This window comes from Pygocentrus nattereri, chromosome 24 (genome assembly GCF_015220715.1).
Source record: "Pygocentrus nattereri isolate fPygNat1 chromosome 24, fPygNat1.pri, whole genome shotgun sequence".
In the NCBI taxonomy this organism is placed as follows: domain Eukaryota; kingdom Metazoa; phylum Chordata; class Actinopteri; order Characiformes; family Serrasalmidae; genus Pygocentrus; species Pygocentrus nattereri.
The window spans coordinates 8,367,693-8,393,923 of record NC_051234.1 but is presented as its reverse complement, the minus strand read 5'-3'; the positions used below and the strand labels follow the sequence as shown (position 1 = coordinate 8,393,923).

Below are 26,231 nucleotides of genomic sequence, written 5' to 3'. Positions count from 1 at the left end.
GTAGCATATTAAGCATATACATATTCCCACTGAAAAAACCTGTACATTAGTAAAAGAAGAAACACCCGGTCGACATCACTACAGTACAAAATATCTTGTTTTTAAATGCACTTAAGTACCAAAATTAAATGTGCTATGAGTTTTTACACTTATATTATTTCCACTATTTCATTTAAGAAAATGAATGTACCTGCAGACACACAGAAAAACAGCTATCCTTAGAAACCTGTATTTTTCCTTAGTAATTGTATTTTTGTACTTTAAGTAAAGTAGGAACATGGAAAATTGGTACATAGTGTTCTTGAGTAACAGTGTTATAAATGGAACAAAGGTCTATTTTAAGGCCCCTTATGTCAATACAGTGTCACTCACTTAATAAAACATGTTCATAACAGAGTTTTTGAGCTAGATTCTGTTCCACAAACAAAACAAACAAACAAACAAGACTCATGAACTTATTCACTCCTAATTGCAGTCACTGAAACAAAGATACAAGTTCTGAGCCACTACACTGCTGGCAACAGCAGAAAACTAAAAATAAAAGGATATTTTGCCCATTGATCCCTCCAAGCATGCAAACATGAAGCCATGAACCAGTGAAAAGGCTAAAATCATCTTCCAGGTCTTAAAATGTCTATGACATCCTTATGTGCAAGATGTGTTTTAAAATGAGAATTCTTTTTCCTGATCATGGTTCTCATAAGACACCGTCGGAGCACTCACCACTGTGACGGCATCATTAAGCAGGGATTCCCCAAAGACAAGGATGTGAAGCAGTTCATTGATGTGAATTTCTTCAAAAACAGCCAGAACTGCCACAGGGTCCACAGCTGAAATGATGGATCCAAAGAGCAGGCAGGGGAGCAGCGTTACGGTGTGCAAATTTGTTCCCTCTATCTGGCACACCCCGTACAACACACCCCCGATGAAGAAGGCATTCCACAGAGTGCCGACCACTGCAAATATGAGGATGGTGCCTATGTTCTCAGTGAAGGGCCTTATGGGCAAGAAATAGCCTGCATCCAAGATGATGGGGGGTAGAAGGTAGAGGAAGAATACATGAGAGTCCAGAACAGGGGGCTTCTCGCCCACCAGACTGATGATCCCCCCCACCAACAGGCCCACCACGATCAGCAGACAGCTCTCCGGGACAATGGATGACAACCGCGGCATCATGTGGAACCCTGAGAGAGAGCAAGAGAAAGAGAGAATGGTTAGGAGAGAAATTAAAAAAAGAAACTACAGAAACGGAAAGAAAAGATGGACAGCAATCAGGAAAGAAACCGGGAGGGGGAGCGGCAGAGGGGTGAACAGACAGATGAGACAGCAGCAGAGCGCGGGCGGTAATTACATATCTGTCAAGTCCTTTATTCCCAATCCTAGGGGAAAATTAACCTACGAAGCTGAATGTGCGTCTCGTACAGATTTCGCATTAGTAGATTTCATGCCACTTTTCTCGGCCTAAAAGCTTGGCACGTACTGGCGTTGATGTGTGTCCACAACTACAATACCAACGAGGGTGAGGTCAGAGGCGCAAGTACACAAACGGGTCTTGTAGAATAACAAACAAAATTCTCAAACAGAAGGCCTGACTGCCATGTGAGAACACAAACGTCACTTGACACATTTAACAGGAACAGAGTTAGCAGTACATCCTCATTTTGTCTCCAGTTTTCTGAAGAAATACAGAAGCAACAATATAAGAACGTTTAGGATGCTACTCTTTAGAACAGGGCTGTCAAACTTACTTAAAAGGCCATATTAAAAAAAGCCAAGAATCACTAGTTTATTAAAAAAATTAAAATGCAGCTGGCCCATGGATTTATTACTCATTTTGCCATGACCCAAGCCGGCCATCATTTGTTCAAAACATGTAAAAACTACAATGGAAAAAATTGGCACTGAATACTTGAATGCACGAACAAACCATTTTACACAAAACAATAGACTAAATTAGCTGCTAAACCTCTTTCAATGTCCCCAGTGTACAGTAGGTTGTTGGGGAGGGGGTGAGAGCACACATTACGTTGCAATGCAGGCTGGGAACTGTAGTTCACTTCATGGTGAAATCAGCTAATAATAGAAAATAAATAATTTTGCTGGTCAAATTGGACTGTGCCACGGTCTTGACTTGGCCCATGGGCCTTTAGAGGAAACAATACAAGAAGGGGTGGGATAAAATATCAATGCGGCAATAGATCATCTTTTTCTTTTGAGATGCATTATCGATACGCTGGCGCTAAATATAGTTTTATTTACTGAAGCGCTGTGAATGCTCTAACCTCTCCAATCTGATATACCAGATACACTACTTTATGGTGGCGCTAAGGCGCTAGTCAACTGAATAGGGCAAACCTGCGGTGAAGATAAAAACCTCACAAGGGAGATGGCAGACAATGGGGGAAGCAAATCAGATTGGCATCGCCCTTTTTCAAGTGGAAGATCTTGGCCCACTTTGGCATTTACAGCATTAAACGGACAAATGAAATAAACAGATTTGCAAGAACTGTGTCGTTAAAATAAGGTACACGGGCAATACAATGAACATACACGGCTACCTTCTTCGTCATCATCCTGATCTGGTTGTTGGGAAAACTAATGTTTTCTAACGAAGTCAACCTACACTTAATACAGATTTTAAAGCAAAACTTCCTTATACATCACCAAGGGCTCCCAGCATTTTGAGATAAATGTATATTTTTGCATTAAAATACATTTTTTTGTATAAATTTATTTTTGATTTTTTTTACCTGTACACTTACTCAGTTAGAACAGATTTTAATTTAAATTTTAACCACAGAACCATTTTGCTTTCTAGAACTTTGTGGCTATTTTACATTGGAATGACGATGCATGCAATCAGTGTATGCGTGTTAGAGGTATAGAGCTGTGGGCACACATATTGTGATGCATCGAACTGTATTTGCAGTATATCGAGTATCACAGAATTGTGATATCATTATCATGGACAACATATTGTGATATCGTATCGTGAGATGCCCTATGACTCCCAGCCCAAAATACAAGGATGCTTAAAACAAATAGCTGAGCACCAACAAATTAACATATTTTCCCCTAAAGACTAAGAGTAGAACTACTTCATCTAATAAACGTTTTAAAGCATCCTAATCTCTACATTTCAAACTCCAATCCTGTTCAATTGCTCCATATTCTCTAAGATAATTAAACTTACTGCATAAAGCCATTCCAATATACAAAAACGATAGATTTTACAATACTTGGCAAAATGGATTGAATGTTAAACAGATAATGAATATGAGGAACATAGACTCTTGATGATGCATACATGATACTAAAATAAAGTTGCTTCAGTTTTGAATGAAGACTTGCTTTTTGTGCATTCATAATCATTGTAATGGTGAGAATGAAAACTGGCTGCTGGTAAAACATTGATGTTGAGATAAGATTGCCTCACTTTTCTTAAACGTAAGGCAAAGTGGCATTTTTACATGTCCTTTCTGACAAAGATTTCAATGAAAATAAGAACCCATTGTATTGCTGATAGACTATGTCTGCGCCTAATCTACTCCAACAAATCAAATTCTCCTTTTTTGCAGCCAAGCTTGTCCCTTGCGTGTTTCATAAACAGCCACAGTGGACTGGCAATACAATCTGCAGAACGGCAACAAAACAGCCAAGTCTGAAGCCTTCCGGCCACTATATTTAACCCAGAGCAGAGATGAGGTCATTGCGCCTTTATTCTGGCACCGTGCCGAGGTACGATGCTCTCCGAGGGCCCCGAAACGTCCTCTAATCTCCCGAAAGAGGAGGCTGTGAAATATTTAAAGCTCAGTGGTAGCTGTTGCCAGGCCTGGCAGAAGCATGGGGAGAGATACGAGGGACAAGGAGAGGAGATACAAGAACATATTACCCGCTCCACAACATTAACACATACTGAGAACATCCAATTAACATCAGGTCATTAGCAGCTTGCAAATGTCAGCAAGCCCCCAGCTACAAAATCTCGCCTTCTAATGAGCAGCTTCTCAGCTGTGATGCTGAGGGCTCAATTCCTTTTCCACTCTCTTTTCACTATCCTTAAACTATAATAAATAGACTGATGGACGTTAGAGAGTTTAAATTTCACCATAAAAGGTCTCTTTGATCTGTATAACATTAAAAAAAAAAAAATTATATTGTGAATATATTGCCACATACTGCGCTTGTGATGCACCTTCAAATATACTTAAATGCATTAGTACAACAGTAAAAGCCTGCATTATTCTGACCAACATAATTTCCTCAGTTTATCCTACAGAGAATCTGGGGCTCCCCATTAACTCCAGATAAACAGCCTTATAGAAACATCTTGACAAAATATCATAAATTCTGTCCTAACTTTAAGAAGTCTTAACTTCTGTTTAACTGTTTCTATTGTTTTAAGCAGTGATAGGCACTGCAGTTCACTACAACTAGCATAATGACGTTGCATTTATCTACATTGAGAACAGTACTTTCACTTGATTTGTTCTTCTAACAGCATTTTTAAAAAACAGCCACAATCTCCACTGCCCCCTTTATTATGTTCACGTGTTAATGTTAATAAAGTGGTTAGAAAAAATATTACAGTGATGGTGGTGAATAACGCGGAGACAGAGCTGAACATGTGAATGTTTATTAGAGCGGTTGGCTAAAGAGTTTGGGAAACCGAAACTGAGGACTTGTTTTTTTTAAAAAAAATTTTTTTTTTTTTTTTAAATCAGTAATGGCAGCCAACATCACCTGATTATTCTGATTACATTTTTAACGTTTCAACTGTGCACATATGGTCAGTTGCTAGGCAATAAGAAAAATCTTATTTTGACCCATCAGATCACACAAAAGGATAGGTAGGTTCTGTAATATGAACCCTGGAACTGTGATTGGTCATGATTATCACAGCACCCAGATCCAGGATTGTCACAGCACCCACCAACGTGTGCTCATGTTGGCACACGTTGTCAACTTTTATAAAATCAGTATTCCAAAGGCGAACATCTCAATTACAAACAAAACATTGTGCAGCCTTAATGATGAGATATTGCCAGAAATTTGAAATATAATAAATGTATCCAGAACAGGAGGACACACAGTCCAAATAAAGGCATTAACTACTTGTCCGTTTTTATTTACAAGAGGCCACAGCAACATCTCGATCCTAGCTTGCTAATTATTACTCTCCCTCAGTTTTGCATTTTTAAATTTGAAAGCTTTTTATAGGCTACTATATATGCTGCTGTGGGTTTATGCTAACCACTAATGGAAAGGATGATTCATAGGAACTCAGATGAAAAAAAACTTTCGTGTAAATGAAAAACATGCAGGACAGCAGCTTATCTGACCGGCAAAGCAGCGATGAACTACCAGCAAATGACAGCAGTTAAACAGTAAAGACACCAGCACATCGCTAGTGGCTAAAGTTCTTAAAGCAATATGAACCACTTAATAAAAATAATACACCAACCACTAAAAATAAAATTAGGTATTTTCTGATGAGGTGCAGCATCCATACGCGGTGTCAGAGTTCATACACTGCGCATACAGTCAGACTGTAGGGATCTCACCGTATGATGTACATCAGGATGAATACAGTGTCCCCTCATTCATTACTGAGCAGTCTCTTGATTTATCAGTGCTATTAACCACCGTGCAATTAAGTCCTCCCAGACAGATGATCACTGCAACGAGCTGAAGAAACAGGCTGTATTAAGCAGCCTGAGGGGAAGTGCGAGTTAAACAAGACTAACAGGAATAAATGAATGGAGAACGTCCCAAATTCAACACCTGAGGCAACAGGATAAATTCAAACAACTGAAAATACACGAACACATGAGCTGACACACCATGTAGTCTTATCAGAATCCCTAGTTGATCTGGTCTAGTCTTGATTTTACACTAAGTGCGTTTTTGGCCACGTACCACGACAGCTGACGCATGTATACAGACCATTCAGAGTTATGTGCAAACAAGTGAAACCTCATAAACTGAACAATCACAGCTGTTCAACCACAACACTGCTAGGCTGTGATTAAATGCATGCTGGATTGATGAGGGATTCCCCTCAACTCACTTCCCAAAACTATACAGGATCAGCTGCCCCAGAAGCATGAGTTTGGCCCATTTTCAACCTAGGTTACCATATATACAAAACAAAACAAACAAACAAACAAACAAACAAACCAACCAACCAAAAACGGCCACTTCTCACACTGAAATTAGGCAATAGATAAGTTACACTTTTAATCAAAGAGAGATTCTCGTTAATTCTTGGTTATCAATGTTTTGATTCTCTCTGAACTTTTCATTGTTTTACATCACTTTGCTTAGACAGATTTTGGCTCAATCCCATTTCACCCCTCACCCCTACTACTTGGGGCTTCGCCCTCTGATTGATCTTGAGATAGAGGGGTAGGGGGAAGTGTTAGGGTTCCATGGCCCTCAAAACTGATGTTTTTCATTGCATTAAATTAGATGCATTAAATTTAATGTTTCAATGTATTATGGTCCTCTTCTTCATAACCAATCATAAAAAAGTCACTAATAGTATGATAATGTCTCAGTAGCTAGCTAAAGTTCAACAGAATGCAACTGCTGCTCCAAGGTTGAACAGGAAATTCAGAACAAGAAGTTGGCGAATAGGTCACTTTAGCTTCTCATGAGCAAAGAATTAGAGGTGGGCAATAATAAACAACTGTACCTCCCTCTTTCAAAGCATACGACTCCCTTAAATGTAACTAAAGCCCAGTAGTGAGGAGCTGAACTTTACCACCCTCTGCGGTCACTGCAGACTGGCAGGGTCGCCTACAGAGCAGCGCTAGTAGCTGTTAATGAAGTAGTGCCCTTTTTTTATTTGAGCTTTGTGCTATTTTGCAGGGGAAGATTTAAACCACTACCCCTTGGAACAGAGTTCTTGCAAGATGCAAGAAGAAATGGGAGTGGGCCTTTGCCTACCAAGCAACTAATGTAAACATACTATTCACAAAATTGTTTTCTCTCGATTGTAGCAGCAATGCAAACAGAAAAGAACCAGATTCTTGTTCAGCACCCCTGTTATGGGGATATTTTGTGAAAAATGCAAGTTTATAAGCATCATTTACTTTTACAAAGTCTAATAGTAGCCAGTATGGAAGAACAGGCGAGTCATCTTGCCTGGTATGGTTTCTTATTGCCTTAATCTTCGTATTCATTTATTTATTAAACCATTTCACAACACATTAGTTTCTGGTTGTTAAAGTTTAATTGAATCCATGTAAAAGATGGCCTGCGTTTGTTGGTCAGAGGTCATGGCGAAGTGAAAGAACCATGAATTAATACAATTGCACTGGAGCAGTGAATGAATCTCATTCTGTGTGCACATGGGTCAGCAAACAACCTCTGAATATAAAAGCAAGACTATTTTCAGCAGCAGTAGGCAGCGATTGCAATATTTTTGTAAAGTGGCAGAAACTTAGAGGAAGTATGGCACAATCAGCTAGAACTGCTGCAGAACAAAGGAAACACATATACAGACACCCACCCTCTCAAGCCAAGTAAAACAGTGGAAGGTCTGACCGGCTGTGACCTTGTTCAACCTGTTCGATAGCCTGTAATAATAGTGTAGTAATGATAGTGTGTAATAAATTACAGCTATGGATGGAGTGACAAAGTATAATCTCATGATACTTTAACCAACATTTTCCCTCAATACACAATAAGAATCATGAAACACTATTTCTCTGTTAAGTACCACAAGTACCGTCACATTTAAAATACCTGAAGAACATCAATAATCATGTCACATAGTGCACAAAGTCAAACAGGCCTGATTATGCTCTCTATATAATGCAACATGCAGTAGGTCAGTGTTAAGCACCAAACAATATTTAGGACATGGTCAGTAAAGTATACTGTGACATAATCTGAATGTAATTAAAGCGATAATGATACTTAACATATTGCCCACCCCTAATTACAATCCAAGTGACCAATGGTGGACAGTAACTAAGTACATGTAATTAGTTACTGTACTTAAATAGTTTTTTTCTGTATCTGTACTGAAGTTTTTCCATTTTGGGCAACTTTTTCCTTTCACTCCACTACATTTCAAAGTGTAATATCTGACGTTTTACTCCACTACATTGAGAAATCTGTCGTTCCTTTTGGTTTCTGTGCATATAAAAACATAACATGTCAAAACAAAAGAAGCGCAAAGCAAGAACACCAACAATGGAACTAACCTAACCTGTAAATAGACCACAATATAGAAATATGTACACATATGCAGTCGTGACTGGCGCGTTTCTTTTTTTTCTGCATTCATACAAACACTTTCATTTTATAGTAAATTAGTTTCGGTTAGATTATGTTTATGAAGAGAGACCCACAGATCAATACAGTAAAAGAAGCTCATTTGTGATCCTGAGTTTAAAGCCAGTTTTTATTCAACTTGTAACTAATTTACAAAGTAATCTGAAACTGAAACTTTGCTTGTGTGTATAAAGTGATGTCAGAGCCACTCGGTTCTCCCTGATGGAAACTGTTTACCTTCAGTGTTTTGTGCTTATGATCATTTTAATAGACGTCAGCGTCACTAATTAATGACGTTCCATTAAAAGACTGGTTTACCAAGAGAGACGCTGGAGGACTTTCACCTGAAATGAGTTCATGAAGAGAGTCTTATCATTTTTATAATAACAGGACATCAGAGCCAGAATTACTCTTTTAGTACTTTTACTTTTGATACTTAAGTACATTTGAAGGGAAATACTTTAGTACTTTTACGCAAGTGGAGGTCTAAAGGGAGGAAATTCTACTTTTACTGGAGTAATATTTCACCTTTGGTATCTCTACTTTAACTCAAGTACATGATTTGTGTACTTCGTCCACCTCTGCAAGTCACTCATAACACTCGAGCCCAGTCATACCTCAAGGCTGAAATCAGACTTCATACAGTACTGGACCAAATTAATCATGCATCTGTCCAGTCCAGACAGCTGTTTATTAAACCTACACAAAAGAACAACTGCAGAGAGAGAAGTATTCAAATTCCTATATATTTAAAGCACTGTAATATTAGTGCATTTACACAGGAAGCTGTACACAGTAAATCAGCTGACCTAAAGGAGCAGACAAACTGTTCGCTTTCTTGCTCAACATAATTACTGGCTATGTGTGAAACCAAGCAGTGAAACCTCACAGCTTAACAGAGGAAGCCTGGATCCATAAAAATTCTCAGATTAGAAGGGCTTGTCAACCATGTCTTGGCCAATCAGACATGTCTGTTTAGTTTTGCAGTGAAGATACAAAATTAAAAATGCATTTGAGTGACAAAGACTTACACTATGTAATTGTTTACTAAAAAAAAAAAAAAAAAAAAAAAAAAAAAAAATAATAATAATATGTACATCACACGCAGAGGATCAAAACGAAGGTCTGCTTGATGGTTATGTCTTAATCACATCCACATCTTGTCAGACTCACTCTGATCTGACCTCAAACTAACTGCACATATGGAATGTGTACAACAGTACATGTCATGGTTTTATTCCATAACTTATTACCGTACAACTGTACACTGTACTTTTTCTTCTTGGATATTTAGATATTTTTTGCATTTAAATTCTATAAGGAGGCTGGAAACCTACGATTTTCACTCACTTTCCACCTGAGTAAATGTAACGTGACATGATTTGATTTATATCAAACACCAACATTACACTGATGAAGATATGATTACAAAAATGAAGTAGATAATTAACATACAACTTCGGAGGACTTTCACCTGTCGTTCCCCAAATTCTCTTTGGACGCTCATTCAATGTAACCATCTCTGAGAAGGGGTCCAAAGCACAACCCACAGTACAAAATGTTCTTCTGCACGCCACATGCAATTACACACTTCCACAACAGATGTCTCCAAACACCCAAAACTTGCATAGTGTAGCTTTAATTTATACACTGGAAAGAGGGCTTGAAAGTTTTGTAATACCTCTGGCTAGGATGAAGAAATCTGAACAAAACAACATGCAACGTGCTCCTCAGTATATGTAGCATCAAACAAGCTGAAATGCCCCGGGTCGGAGCGATGTGGTAGGCACCGGACAGCCGTCGCGACTTCCGGGTGCACCCCCAACCCCACCCCTTCATGTATGGCAGAAAACGGAGATCACAATGCAATCGATTACACATACGTCAAGGTATGTAGTGTTTTTTTTTTGGTTCAGATTGCTTCATCTTAATGGGAGTTAACAGAATATTCCAGGCCTCTTTTGAGTGAATCTCCCTGTATTAGCACTGTAGCTCCAATGCAAAACTAAATAAGCAAACTAAAGCAGACACCAGATGTCTTTGCTATTCAACTGAATTAAGAGTAAAACTTTGTTGGTGAACGATTCATTTGATTCATTTGAGGCTAAAGGCAGGGCAGGAACTGATTAAGGGTTTTGGACCTGCTCAGTGCTGCTGATTCAATTAGCCCTGAATCTCTGGACAAGTATGTCTTTGATGTCAGAGTAAACCTATTACTGGTTTCAGTCCAAGTCTGCCACCCACAATTCACAGCCCATAAATAACTACACCGGTAAGAGTGCCAGCATCAGGCTCGGAATGGCTGAAACCCATCTCTGTTTAGAAAGAGCAACAGCTTCTGCATAAACTCTTCTTTGAAACGTCCAGTTCTTCAGCTTTAATCGAACAAAAGCTATAAATGTCAAATACACATCTGCCTCTTAAGATCTGATCTGCTTCTGTGACACTAGAGGAGAGTCACATGTTTGAATGACAGCCATGTGAGAATATACAAAACGAACATCAAACCCTTTTCACCGCCGAAAGTGAATAAATAAAACGGCTGTGGTAAATTACAGATGTAGCAAACAGTATAATTAGAGAGAGAATCCATTCTCTGAACAAGAGCGCTGCCCCCAACCACCAGAGTCAAACTGCTGGCACGCTAAATTGCCCATTATGCTTAGCTGTTCCCATGCCAACACGGAAAGAACCACTGGTATGGGGAAATGGAAGAAAAAGTAGGATGACTCATCAGTCCCCCGTACAAGAAGTGCTTTGAGAGAAAGACTTGTCACCTCTATTGGTCTGTGTCTAGGCCTTGTTAATGCAGTCACAGTACCTGCGCTCGCAGAATAGGCTTCAGAACTGCATCAGACAGGTCAGAAGCCAAGCATAGTGGTGAGCGCATTCTAATTAAAGGAGGGCTCATTCAGTTCCACAGTCAAACCACTGTTTAGCTACTCTCCATCTTCATCAGAGTGGAATGTCCTCCAGGTTCGGCTGGATAACCTTGTTTTCTTCACAGTAGAAACCACAGAACATTTGAGGAGGTCCTAAATGAGTCCCTGAATCCACCACCTCGTGAGCCTTGCGAATTCAATGAAAACAAAGAACACTTGAATGTAAAAAAAAAAAAAAAAAAAAAAAATGGCCAGGCAAATGTTAAGAGCTCTCCGTTATGGCTTCCTGGCCAGAAGTTGTAGCCAATATGACAATATGATGACATGATGGCTACCAATCGCATGAAGAACATGGCGTTGATGACAACAAATAAGTAGAACAGTCTATTTTAGTTCGAGTTACAAAACGTGTAGGGATATTTGCAACAACCTGCAGCAGTTCAGCGACTCCGTCACTCTGAATGAAGCAATATATTTACTTCCCTAGCTGAGTAATCCTAACACAGTGTCTTATGAGGTAACAGTTTGCAGATGGCAGACTTTTTCCTGAGAAGCCAAAGCTCCAAACGTGGACGCTTTGTAGTACAGTAAGCTAATGTCCACAATTTTAATACAACAGTTTAGTTAAAATAAAAACTTTTGCTGCTTGGCTTAGTGTCACTACACAGCTTCTGAAGCCACTGGTGCCAGATGTTGTTTCTTCTTTTTATACATTACATTCATTGTGCACACAGTTCCACTCAGCCAGACACTTTATCTTAACTTATAACAACAATGGGATATCACCGGGCTAAGATGTCAAACCACTTATTTTCTACACATTTAGAAAAACAATGTATACAGAATTTGGATATATTTAAATATTTGCCAAACAAGGGAGAAATTCACATTTCATTTCTGATCCCAGCTTACAGTTGTAGTACCTACTGACTGCACAGCAGTCCTGACCTCCATTAGCTCAAAGTGGCTATCCACTCCACTCAACAGCTTGGACCCCTGTAGGACAAAAACAAAAGCCTATAAAATTCCTCTCTAATGCTCTTCATTACCAAGAAATAACTTGAAGTATTTCAAATTCAGAACATTCAGCCATGATTAACTCAATGCTCAAACATTTACATGAACCACAGTATAAAAGGCAGACGCTGATGTTGGATTTTAGGGCTGAAATGACATTTTCAGGTTTGTGACTACTTTTGATACCAAGATGAAGATTCAATTTGATTTTGGATATTTTGGGTGTTGTATTATTGATACTGTACTGAAATTGTTTGACAGTGCAGATCCAGGCATTGAGTTTAACAAACAGGAGCTTTCATTTATCCTTAGAGTTTCGATATCAGTGCAGATACTCGCAGTTAAACACCGCATCGGTATCAGCCACGTCCTAATCTCCCTCTTGGTTAACTCGAGGAATTACCCATTAAACCAGATTGTGATTGAGGGAGCGAATGTACTGAAGGAACTGCTGATCTCTAGTGGTAATGAGCATTTTGCCTTGGTTTAGCCTTTAGCATAGAGGCCAACTACCCAGGCCTGGATGTCCACTCGCCCGCCGGTGGTGCGCTAGCATCGGAATCACAGGTATCGCAGTCTTTTGCTTCAACAAAGCCAAGAAACCTGGAGCTCAACAACTGCTGCAACAATACTGTTTACTAAACTCTAACAGAGCCCTGGTGCTCTGAGATGTAGTACAAGATCAATGACTTGAGAAATTCAGAGCCAGACACACTGCTGTGTGCTTACATGTAGAGGCCAAAGGTTTCTCATTGTATTGTCAAGTTCTGTTTTTAAGTGTTTTGCACAACAGAATATTTTACATTTATTTGTTAAATATGGCTCTAATAATACAATGTTAAACACTAATTACAAAAATAGGAGAGTGTTTAACATCTCAAATTGTTAGATAATGTTTTATTAGTGACAAAACACTTTTACCAAAAGAAAATGTTTTAAAAGTGGAAGCGTATAAATATCAGGACTCTTGAACTAGCCAGGTTGGACAGAGTATCAGTATCAGCTGATACTCCATGATCAGTATGCATATCAGTATTAGGTGGGAAAAAGTGGTTTCAGTGCATCACCAAACTTTACCCAGCATAGATTTCAAGTACCATCTGTTACAGGTCAAAGTGTTAGCAGTAAAACTGCTAAAACCCACAAATGCTCTCAGATTTGAACAACCGGGTCTAAAACAAGATAAAAAAAAAAGAAAGGAAAACACTCATCAATACCACCACAATGGAAAACAAACCACAAAGAGAGATAGATAAATAGATAAGACAGTGTGGCATAGCCTACAGCAAATAGGCAAATCTACTCTACAGTAAGCACTGCTGTCTAAAACAGTCCTACTGAATGTCTTTGTCGCATCTGTAGGTGGACATTATGGAGCAGAAGTGTAATGTACAGAGCAAAGGAGTAATAAGTCCCTAGGGGAATATTTGTCACCTTTCAACACATTAACTCCCTCAATGTCGCACTGCCCACCGCACCCTGTTATCCGCAGGCTTGGTTAGTTCTTCATTTGGCCTGTTCTTCAGAGCTGACATGAGCCACATTATGCAAAACAATGCACAAACGAAACAAGAAGGTATGGAAATTTCACTTCTTTGTAACCTTCAAGAGTCAAAACACAGATTATTCTCAGGTCATAACAGATCATGAGCTGTGACTTGCTGCCTGAACAGCGGCTTTGCTGATCGAATGCAACAATGCACACATTGTTGGTCTAAATATCACGAATAATAACTCTGTAGCTTCTAGAACTCACCAAACAACGACAATTTGAGAAATGCACTGTCATTTAAAGACGACAGCCATTGTCAAGAATTTACTTATTCTTTTTAAAATCAAGCCAACTATAGCTAGCTGAGCAATCTGGGCATTGGATTGGCCACTATTTCAACACATTTGACTTATTAGGTACAAAAAAGGGACAGGGACAAGGGACAGGACAAAGTATCTGGTGGAATGTTTTTTTTTCCCAAATTTGCAAGAAAACAATAAGGACAAATCCAAACAATGTCCAGGAATGCAGTTTTTCAGGTCTAAAAGTAGGTCAATTTTCTCAAATCAGATCATCATGGAACTTCAGTAAGGCAGATGAACAGATTTTAGAGTGAAACCTGGGTTAGGTATGGTTTTGCTGTAAATCAAGCCAAAGTAGTGGTGCACATAAGCAGACATACATGGCTGAATAGGCATGAATACATGGCTGGTGTGAATCACATCAGTAAACCCTATTTTGCAATAGCTTGGTAGAAGAAAATAACTGACTCACATCTGAAACATGTTGATTAGGAGATGCATCAATGTTTTTTTTAGATCGAGTAGAAATATACACATTTTAGTACTCGCTGATACAGAGTCAGATACTATACTGTCAACATGAAATCATCAAATGTGCCACAGAAAGGAAAACTATTTAAACTGACAGTTAAATAAGGAGAGTTTGGTATATGGAACGGACATACCATGAACCACAAACACTCCTCCTTCAAATACAAATCCTGCATTAGCAAGAGGGTGGTAAAGTGGACCCATTCCAAAACCCTATACTGTTATGGAATAGTCTTGACTCATTAATATTTACAACCCCAAAATTATACGCACCAGGAAACTATGACAATAGGCAAACAGCAATGGAAACAACTGACTATTTGCAGAAATCAAATGTCAATGAGCATGGCTGACGTTTGATGGTTGGTCTTTAAACAGGGTGGCAGCAGGAATGACATCCAAGAAGCTCATCTGTGAAGTTTGTGTCTTCTCAGATTCGTTCGTCTGGCTGGTTGAGCTGCAGCTGAACAGTCTTTAAAGCCAGACATGCACTGTATGACTTCAGAAATCTTGCAACTTTGAACAGATCACCACATACTGAGAAAGCTTCTGATTTATAAACCCACATTGCACAAAAACATCAGGTCCATGCTGTGTGAAACACAGCCTCTATAGAGAACCCAAATAAGGAACAAACAATTTCAAATAAGGCATTCATTCACTGACCAAACACGCTGAGAAACTGAGCACCACCGCTAACACTGCGTACTGAAGCTAAAGCAGGCGGCGATGTAGACAATAAAACAATACGGGCTCTACAGCCAACTGAAAAAAAAATTGCTGTGCTAACGCTTATACCTCGCTATTCTACTTAGTCCAACAGAGTAAAGTCAACATATACAGACTTTAGTAGCAAACGTTGACTTTTTTGCATCCGTTTAGCTGGACTACGTGTCTCCACTTGTATTGGGCAACTGAAGGTATAGCCAAACGTACATGACCATTAGTAGTTATACATGTCAGCATAGCAAACTGGATCCAGAGCCTTATCATCCTCGGCTCACAGAGAGACCATGACTGGTTGCCAGGTGACCGCTACTTTTCACAAAGTACAGAACACAGGCCTGAGAGTGAAGGCGATTGAGAGGAAATGGGCCTGGAGGACAGATATAAAGACAGACGTAGAGAGACATACAGCACTGTGGATCTGGCAGGGAAGCAGACAGAAATAGAGAGAAGATGATCAGATTAACAAAAGGATAGTTTTCTATTAGATTAAGGGTCCACCTTTCTGCGAGCAGCACTAGAGGGAAAACTATTAAAGAAAATAAAAGCAGCCGTCCACCTTGAGTCTGATGTCATCATCAACCTTCTAAGTTATTGCCTGTCCTGCTACACTGCCTCAGAAATAATAGGTTGTCCTTGATATCCAGGTAGCCAGCTGATTAACAATTCATCACTGGTGGAAATGCCAGCTGGTTAGACATCAGCCAACAGCTACAGCTGTTAACAACAAGACCATACCCTCATGCATAACCTTTTTTTTTCCTTCAAAAGACCATTTTTTTGCTTTTTCATGATACGGCAACACAGTTTGCGGAAAGGTTGCTTACTTGTACGACAACGATGTTAAATGTGTTGTGGCTATGTGTACAAAAATAAGATCAGTGTTCAGATCATATACTGTAGAGTGTGGTTCATGTCTAGAACACCACAGTAAGCACCTTTTTATTACATAAATACTTATTTAACTGAAAAGCACTAACTCCAAGCTGAAAAACATGGCTTAAAAACACATTGATTCCATTTAACAGCAGTGATATAGGTATAAAGGCACTTTCCCTTTTCACTTGACCTTGTCTGAAGGCTGTCTGTGTTGGTCAGCTTGACCGCAGAGGTTAAAGTATATCACAGTGTGTGTATCGTTACTTGGGAAAAAAAATCATTTTGAACGCTTAGTAAATCTTTGTAGGGCAACAACGGATTACTATTTACGGCTTATTGTTTTGAGAGGTAAGTAAGTAAGTAAGTAGTTACTGTGGGGTGACCAAACAATATAAATTCTGTTTTGCCATCATGCAGTTGAAGAAAACTGTGGGTCATTTCATTCTTAATACGCATGATACACTAATTGAGCCTTTCTATAGAGCAATGATTATCCAATGATCAAAGGTAACTACATTTGTAGATCATCTGCATGACAATGGAATGATATGTTATGCTAGTTTGGCATAGGGGAAGCATATATAGCAAAAAATGATGGGGCCTAAAATGGACCCTTGAGGAACCCCTGAAGTCACAGCCACAGAAGCAGCAGAGTATTTCCCAATGTTACCTGAAAAAGGTAGATGTTTAATATAAGACACAAGCCATAATTTAAGACATAAAACCAGTAGAGAACAATCACCAGAATCAGCATTCAGCAAAAAGGTCACTGGTCACTTTTAAAAGAGCAAATTCAGTACTGTGAAAGGCCCGATTGAAAAGCCTCATAAAACTTCCTTCTGTCTAGGAAAGACAAGAAAAGTCTGTGCTTGAATCACATCTAGCCAGAGGGACACTTCTTATTGCAATTACTGCTTCTTATTGCAATGACTATATATATCAGACTTTTTTTAAACATCACATTTTCTGTCCATACCAGACAGCTATAAACTTGCATAAGAATATCGACCGGTATACTGCATAAAAGCATAAAACGAAAAAGTATCTACAATACATTAAGCGCTTCATTTAAGCAGCTCGGTTCTGAGAATTCCCATTTAGTGTTTGTGACCCTACTTGAAAACTACTTGGAACTGGGCCGTTTTGAGTGAGCTAGCCAAGACGAATCTCCCCAGGGGAGAGCAACAAGCCACAGAGAACAGCAAACAATGACAGTGTGAAAGAGCAGATATGTTCATTATTTGGATACTCCTCGGAACTGATGCGATTCACAAAAATGTTATTTTTTTTAAAATCATGTAATTGTTAAACAGTGATTAGTTGGCAATCTGTACAATAAGGCACAGGCTTGTGTCCCTTCAAAAGGCAGAAAAATATCACCTGTTTAATAATACATGATAAACACAAAGGGACTGGCTTTCCACATACATTCCAACAGAACAGTCAACATGTAATTTACAACCAACCACCAATCTGCGCCTACAAAACAACCCTAAATGTTGCAAACTAGATCTTCAACTCCTCATATTGGCTTCATTAGCCGCTCAGAGGGAGTGGAGGCCTCTCCCTAATCGCTCTGATTAGGGGATATCTCCTATCCTCCACTATAATTGGTGTCACTATCTAAACAGATTAAAGTGAGCTACAGGGAGGGAGAAGTTGGAACAGATAAGATATTAAGTAGCTTTAGAGCCTCCTGCTCTCAGCTATGAGGCTGCAGTTCATGCCAGCACCTGGGTGACGGGATGTTGAAATGCAAAAAGACGTGCAGTCACTGAGGCGGTGGTGACTAACCACATTAACAGCACAGGAACAAAAGCCAGAAACTACAGGCCTAATTATGTAAATCTGGGGTACAAAAACTGCTCTGTAATCATGACTTCTGTTCAGATTCACTGGGTTAGATCGCCTTTTTATTTCTAATGAAGGTCATTTGCAGCTGAAATGTCAGTCTAGTTTTAAACTGGATATTGACAAACATTTCTTATATACATTTTTGTTAAGACTTTTTAGTGTTTTCTTCACTAATTTAGAAACGAGGACAAAATCCACGGCATAAGGTGAAGCAATGCAACCAGCCACCTTTAAAAACAAAACAGAAACTGAAGATAAACTTCATAGTTAGCCTCACTTTATGCAGACATTCGTTAAAGAACACAAAACCAAAAGTGGCAGCACTCAAACTGTTTGCAGAGCAAGAGAAACACCTCTCCACCAAAACAGCATCACTTTATCAGCACCCATTAGTGGTGTGCAGGCCTTGGGTAAACAGCCTTGTTGTTGGGCAACCAAGAAGCATGGACCTACTTTTCAGTGCAGAGTACAGCCCAACTGCAAAAGGAATGTCATATTACAGACAACAGTGGTAATATATTCACTACTATCTTCTGCACATGAATAAGTGCTGTATTACCTTTCAGCAACAAATCAAAACATTATCAGTAGGGATTTCTGACCATTTGAAAACAATAACAATATTCAGGGCAATAAAGCCAACAACAAATTGAAACTACTATCAAAAGCCCACATCTGGAACAATCTAACAAGCCAAGTTATGATCCGATAATGCATCTTGAGTTTTGATGAATTCTAAGATATTTGGAGGGCACATCCAGGCTAGATACAGTCTCTGTGGAGCCATGTCATGCCTCTATTAAATGAGGCAAGCTAGAAGAAAGGATTATTATAATGGAAACATGATATACACCATTTATTTATAATACCATAATATTCCACCGCCAAGTTGACATCACTTCTGCAGCATCAGATATTAGACACGCGCTTCAATTCACTCCTCATCACTGAGCCGCACAACAGTAATCACTTCTGCAAGAAGCCAACTGGGTGCACCATATAATAAGCATTTATTAATAATATATAGACACAAACATTTATGCTAACCTCTTGCTCCGGTCGCACTCAATTTTGGCACATGGAAGGTGCTTCAGGGGTTGCTCATAAGAATAACGGTGAGGGCACACGTGAGGAGAACCCTTCTTTTTTTTCCTTTACAATGTCTTTCGAGGAAAGCAGCTTAGGGTGGAGCCTCGTGACCTGCGGCAATGTTTGCATTAGTATGAAAGGTGGTTGTTATGAGTCGCACCGTAAAACGCACCTTAATGAAGCCGATGGTGAAATCGCATTAATGGCTACTACTGCAGCTTATCAGAAGTACAATGGTTGCGGTATCGGAGAAGGGAGTGACCTTAATTCTACACTGAAACCACGTCAATCACGAGGGCGGTTTCTCGAGGGCGGTTTCTAGGAACTGGAGAGGTAGAAATGCCAAACAACAGAGCAGACAAGGGAACAGAAGTCAAAACTCACTCGTCGGCAATACAAGAGTTCACTACCCGCCTGACAAGACGTTCAGCTCTAACAGACCAAGTAGGCAAAGCAGAAACGCACATCTAAATTTGTTTCAGCGCCTTGGGAAACTATGTAAAGCAAGCACTGAAAAAACACAAGATACCTTTGTGCTATGATGAAGTAGAAATGTTTGCAATACAAATAAAACGAAGGACAAACGTGTGGAAAGTTTGTTCGGCTCGTCACAGTGCTGCCAAAATTTATAAAGATTCTGAAGCTGCCAAACCTGGTAAACAACGAGTAAGCAAATCACAGTCTTTTGAAGTCAACTGAACATGGGCGTTCAAGCTACATCGTTTCAGGTCAGTGATATTTTATATTAATGGGGCGTCTGAAATGGAATTTCTCTGGAACTTGTGTGCCCACCAGTCACAAGACGTCCATTTCAGCTGATTTCATCAAACAAATGAGGAAAAAAAAAAAAAAAAAAAAAAAAAAAAAAAAAAAATATTTTACGCCTCAATTTCCAGGCATTACCTCGTCCCTGTAAACCGAAAGCCACAGTCTCTGATCACTGCCTCCAAAATCCATCTAAAAGAAATAAAAACATGTGTCCTCAGTGCGAGGCCAGTGCTTTTCCTTGGCTTTGATTCAGGCAGAAATGAGTAATTAAGACCAGCTGCTGTATATACTTTGCATCGCTTTCCCTGGTAAAGTATCGCCTGCTGGAATCAGCCCACCCATTCTGAGGGAAAACTGTCCACATTAAATAGAGTTATTTTTCATGACAACGCTGTGAAAAAACTGACAGAGACCTAAGAGAAGAGTGTTAGTGACTTCATGGTACTCCTACCTAGAAGTTCTACTGCTGTTCCCCGACAGGCTCAAAACACAGAAAGCGCAACCAATCCAGGCTAATTCGACAACACTGGGAACAAAATGATATTACAGGAGAACGAAGAGCAGCTTGTTTATGACTCCGGCAACTGCATGAGGAGGTAGGACACCAGTTCAGCACGTCTGCTTCAGCAGATAAAGCTTCACATATTTGCTGTGTGCCTGTGCCACAGAAAGAAAGTGAAGACTAGGAGCTTTTGTTCATCAATTACACTCAATCCATCCGTTTCTCCCCCGTCATCTCCCCTCCTCTGACACCAGATCAGTCTTCGCTCCATGTGTCAATCACAAGGCTCACGGGCCAAGTCAGGCCCGTGGCACAATCCTACTCATCCCGCAAAATGATTTTAAATGTTCTATTAATACTAGTCCATTTCACCATGAGCTGCACTACAGTTCCCAGCAAGCACTGCAATGTAATGTGCGCTCCCACCCACTACCCAACAATCATCTATGGGACAGCATCACAAAAACAAAACGATGCCAGGTGTCCAGTTCAAGCAAACGGGAAGTTTTATTTAAAAATTATTGTTGAATCCTTTAAGAATTCAGTGCCTGTTTTTTTCACCATTGTAGTTTTATAGCGGATATTCTGAGCAATGTCCAGTTGAGATCATGACAAAATGCTATATAAAAAACAAACAAACAAACAAACAAACAAACAAACAAACAAACAAAACATAGCTGACCCACAGGGCCCTTTTAGTGGGTCAGTTGGACACCCCTGGTCTTAGTAGCAGCCAACAAGTCAATATATAACAATATTTGGAACCATTACACAATATGTAATATGCATTATTTCAATGCACAACTGTAGTTCCACATTTTAAATTTAAATTACACTTTTTTTTAATCCAAAATTTGCATGAATGAAGATGAAAAAAAAAAATCTAATACCTGGGAATAAAAGGGAGGACAGTGAATTTATGTAGTTTTTAAGAGACTGGTTGTTTCCAGGCTCTCTATAATTAGTCTAAATCTCTTTTTTAGATATATGATCAGTGTTTCAGAAGCACTGACGATGTCTATGACACTCACAAACACACTGCGACATCATATTGCACACCCCACTGAATCTGTATCATTACAGTGACTCATTCACTGCTCTGTACTTCGGCTCATTTAAAAAACAAGCTGTCCCTCATCTCATGATGAAAAACTACGGAGCAAACACGATCAAACAGATTGTGACCGGTAAATCAGATGGATGCACCATTTGGGAGCTTTCCTAACCCATACGGATGCCGCTGGCTCACCACTAATCAGGCACTTGCCTTGGTGCAGAAGACTGCCAAAGCTCCTGGGATAGGAGTCAGTGAGACACAGGCTGCCAAGTGCATGAGAGATGCTGGGTTGGCGGGATAGTAAGATGGAGGGCTTCAGAGACAGGAGGGTGTAAAATGATGAGCATGGGCAGGAAGAACTACCTATGGTGCTGCGAGGTCGATACATCAAATTTAGGGTCGTGGGCTGGAGGTTAGGGAGCTGGCTCTGTGACCAGAAGGTTGCCGGTTCAATCCCCAGCACCGACAATCTGTGACTGAGGTGTCCTTGAGCAAGACACCTAACCCCCAGTTGCTCCTCGGGCGCCGTGGATAGTATCACTTAACTTAAATGTGGCCTTTTCAAAGTTTTAGTGCTTTCCCTCCTCTAACACATTAGCTGAAGTGCTTGAGATTCTTAACAGTATTTGAGCACAAAAGTATTATGACAAATAATCAGGTATTTAATAAGAAAAAAAAACTTTAACACAACTACATAGAACATTTTTTATAAACACTACATGAAAGAAAATACATATAACTAGGTGTTTAATCAGAAACTGTTTCTTACTAAAGAGGAACCAGAAGGAGAACTTAAAAAAAAACAGGCAATATCATCAACTTTACAAATTAAACTGAATGGTACATCCATTTTATACCATTTAGTTTTAAAATCATTAAAAATATCATTGATTTGGGTAAACCATGGCAGTCAGAGTTACAAGCAACGGTATGTCATCACTGCAGGGTAAAACACGAATTTGTACAATGCCCTGATGGGAAAACACGACGTCTAACCAGTTCCACACGCAACATTATCACATGGTTTGGTCAAACAGCTGCTTGTGAAACTGATCAATTACACAAACCAGCAATTGACTTCTCCATTGTCCATATTGACCCACTGAACAGGTCCATTAGGTGGCTGCACCCTGCCACCTACTCACAATGGCACATTATCCCTGCAAACCAAACCCTCCCTCTAAGGTCGGGCTGCTTACAGGAGTTACAGGTTTTGCTAGACCAGTTTCTATGCCCCCAATTAAACCTCAACCCTAAACAAATCGCGACTGTCAATGTGTAAATTAGTCCAAGAGGAGTCTGAACGTCCATGAAATCAACCCACTGAGTTCAGAAGGGTCATACTAGCCAAGTAGCCAAAGGGTCAAGGAAAAGAAATTTAAAACGTCACACTTTCACACCTGAGGCGAAACCCAGCTCAACACCGGACAGACACAATGTCACAAGGACAAAAGTGGGCAGAAATGGCAAATTCGGTCAGGGAAAAAAAGTCAGTCACCACACAGTGAACGCGGTGAAACCGGACCCTCACAGTATAAACAGGACAAAAGTCAAGAAAAACGACAATTATTCATAACGGTTAACATAGAAAGACAGACTGACAAAGATCCAAAAGTTTGTACAAACATGCTCATCCATCATTTCTTCTGAAATGAAGGGTACGAATAGACAGTTCATCCCTCTTTGCTGCAATAACAGCCTCTACACTAGAGATCACTGCTGTGAAAATCTGAATGAGCATTAGTGATCCAAATCATTCCAAAGTTACTAGATGGACCTCCATCACTCCAGAGAACACGGCTCCACAGCCCAACGCTGGAGGGCTTTATACCCACTAGCTGAGGCTTGCCATTGGAGATGCTGACCTTAGGGTCATGTGCAGCGGTTCAAGAGCATCACATTCTATTGGCAATGGTTTTCTATGGAGATTATACAAGCTGTGAGTGTAAATAGGAGTGTCCAACGTTTAGGACAACATAGATAGATAGGCAGATAGACAATTCAATATGAACAAAGATATATACATACGACAAGCAGAGATAGAAAGATATGTATGTATGTACCTACATACATACACACACACACACACACACACACACACACACACACACACACACACAGGCAGATCGGTAGCTAAGCGGCAGACAGATATATAGAACTTTTGAGCCTACCTTGCATATGTTAGTGTTTCAGCTCAAACACTTCTGATATGACTTGTCAATTAACTCACCTATGCTTAATTAGCCAACGCTTGGCATTTGACCTGGCGACCTGATGGCTTTCTATGGAGATTATACAAGCTGTGTGTGCAACATGGATGGATGGATGGATGGATGGATGGATGCTGAGTCTGCCTTGCACAAGCCAGTGTTTCTCAGCTCCAACACCTCTGGAAAGCCTTCTTAATGAACTAGCTAAGTGAATATTTGGACCCGGTGTATTAGTGCAGAAAGAACACCAACATATGCAGGACAGAGTACTGGACTTTAAAACAACTGGACTCACCTAATTTCATCAGGGAGGCCAGCAGCACCCACAAGAATATCTCGAAGGGCTGCTTAACATGTTTATAGTCGAATGACAGGACAGGGAAAGGCTTCTTGGTGTGGTTGGTCGGCTGCGTCCCTCCGTGTCCTGACTTCTGATGATTCTCTGACGTATCTCGATTGTGGCTGGGGGAACTGGCCGCTCCAAGAGGCAGCAAACAGCAGCCCAAAACCGCCACAGACACCACCAACACGGATACGGACACGGAGACGGAGACCGTCCCGGACCGGCGCTGCTGCAGCTGCAGCCCCAGCCCCGCAGCCTCAGAGCCGCGGGTTGTGCGGCGGGGACACGGCATGCTGGAACGCGGTTTAAAATCCCCCCTCCTCCTCCTCCGGGTAGCTGTTGGTGGAAAGTAGAAAGATAAAGCTAGAACCGCGACAACGTTACTCCAGCCATCACCTTCTCTCCCTCTGGGTGTGTGCCCGTGTAGCCGCTCACTGTCTGCCTCCTGCCTCGGACGGTCGGAGCTGCCGTCTACTTCCTCGCCTCGTCACGCGGCACAAATTAGGCAGCTTAGCTTAGCCTAGCTTAGCTTCCAGGCTAATTTATAAAGGTACACGCCCCTGTCAGGTAACTACGTAAGGCAGCGCTAGCTGTGGGTAATGAGGAAGGCGGGCAGTTTAGCCTAGCCTAGCGACAGCTTTAGTGTTGTGGCTCACTTAACGTTACTTAAACATCTTATATGTCCAAGAACTTTCCCCTCACGGTGATGTAACTTCGAGTCAGACCGGACTTCGGCAATCTATGATGGATAATGTGTATAGTGAACGAACTAACAAAGTGCATAAATATAAGTTTGTGAATAAGTTAAGGTTATTCCAGCTCTGAGCCGCGGGTGTGTCACTGCTCGTCGCCGAGGAGGTGCAGCCTGGAGCCGGCGCAGGGTGAGGAAGCGGCCGGCCTGCCGTTCATATCTATCCAGTCAGACTATCCGGACCGACTAACTGCTGGAGCTGGAGCTGGAGCAACGGAAAAAACGGACGAAGAATTTAAAAATCCACGAACGTTCGAACAGCCCCTACTTTTTCTACTGTCTGACGCGGGGTCGTGAAGCGAATGTTCGGTTTGAATTTAGCGCCCAGGTCGTCCCGCGAACTCAGAAGGAAAAACAGAGGACTGGTTCTAAAATATAATGGAACCAAAACGTCGAGATTTTATTAAAAAGCTGGCCATTTCTCTTGCGCGTTAAGCCGCCTTCCCCGCACTGCTCTTCGGGAGGTTGAGCGGCAGCACTGCGGCGATGAGTTGCCGGTTCCTGTCCATGCTGCAGCGGTGCTGATTAAATAGAAGCTCTAAAACACACCCTTTTGGAAACCTTTGGAAACGGGAGGAGAGAAAGTGAGCGAGTGGAGGACACTGAAAAGCTAGGAGGGGGTCCCCCCGCCTCTGTTTTTTGACCCCAGAGCGCCTTCCAGTGGCAAGGAGGGTCTCGATGACCTTGCCATGAATGGACCAAGTCAAAGGGCAACTGCATCTTTATTTAGGCCTCATGTTTTGTCTTGCTGAGTCAACGCATTAAAGGGGACGTCCACCGATTTTTCAAAATCTGCCTAATTCAGCGCTTGAGACGTAAGAGTGGTTGGATGTGAACATTTTGATGGTAGCCTCAGATATCTGTACAGTGGTGGTGACAGGAACCAGGGGTCGCCATGGCTACAGCATAAATATTGACATGTTTTACTAACCAAGACCACCAGTGATCCTACACATCTTTTTTATATGGAATGTTTTTGAAGGAAAATTGGTGGAAAATCTGAAAAGGGGGGACTGTTTTGCCTCAGCACAGTTCACAGTATCCTTCCACTGTGAACAGATGAAAATAAATGGATTAAATGACATTTTAGGCTAGAATGTATGAACTTATTTATTCTTAGACAATCAACAAAACACATTATTTGATCAGTCATAAGACTGTATATAGTGGATAAATATTACTGTGTAAAGAGTGCAAGACAGATTTTTCTAATATAGTGGGCGGTGAGCTCATATCCATCTCTGTAAAACTATGTCTCAGTCATCAAGCAGTGGATTCATAACCATTTCATTTAGTAACTTTCTGTGGGGGAGCTTTTAGAGGTGGACGTCTGGTTCCTGTCACCACCACTGTGAACCATTCTGACTCAGTAAGTTTCTCTAGAACAGAGCATGTCACGCCAAACCGCTCTGAATGACTTTGTCAGCATGTTAACCATTTAATTATGCGGAAATCTGTCAGAAGATCAGGGCCTGTATTCCAAAACTTCTCGGAAGATTTGTCAGATAAAGCTCTGACATATTTCCTACGTCTGACAGGAAC

The 26,231-nt window shown here is 40.6% G+C and overlaps 1 protein-coding gene across 1 annotated transcript in view; it reads right to left on the bottom strand.

Annotated features, from left to right (window-relative positions):
* slc9a1a (solute carrier family 9 member A1a) overlaps positions 1 to 25,286 on the bottom strand; it is a 55,359-nt gene extending 30,073 nt beyond the window's left edge. Inside the window, exons 1-3 of the mRNA XM_017695790.2 lie at positions 24,374 to 25,286; positions 23,891 to 24,274; positions 724 to 1,184 (exon numbers count right to left, since the gene is read on the bottom strand). Of these exons, the coding sequence (XP_017551279.2) occupies positions 724 to 1,184; positions 23,891 to 24,230 (801 nt within the window). The 5' untranslated portion in view covers positions 24,231 to 24,274; positions 24,374 to 25,286. The remainder of the gene's footprint in view (positions 1 to 723; positions 1,185 to 23,890; positions 24,275 to 24,373) is intronic.
* Positions 25,287 to 26,231: the final 945 nt, after the last annotated feature.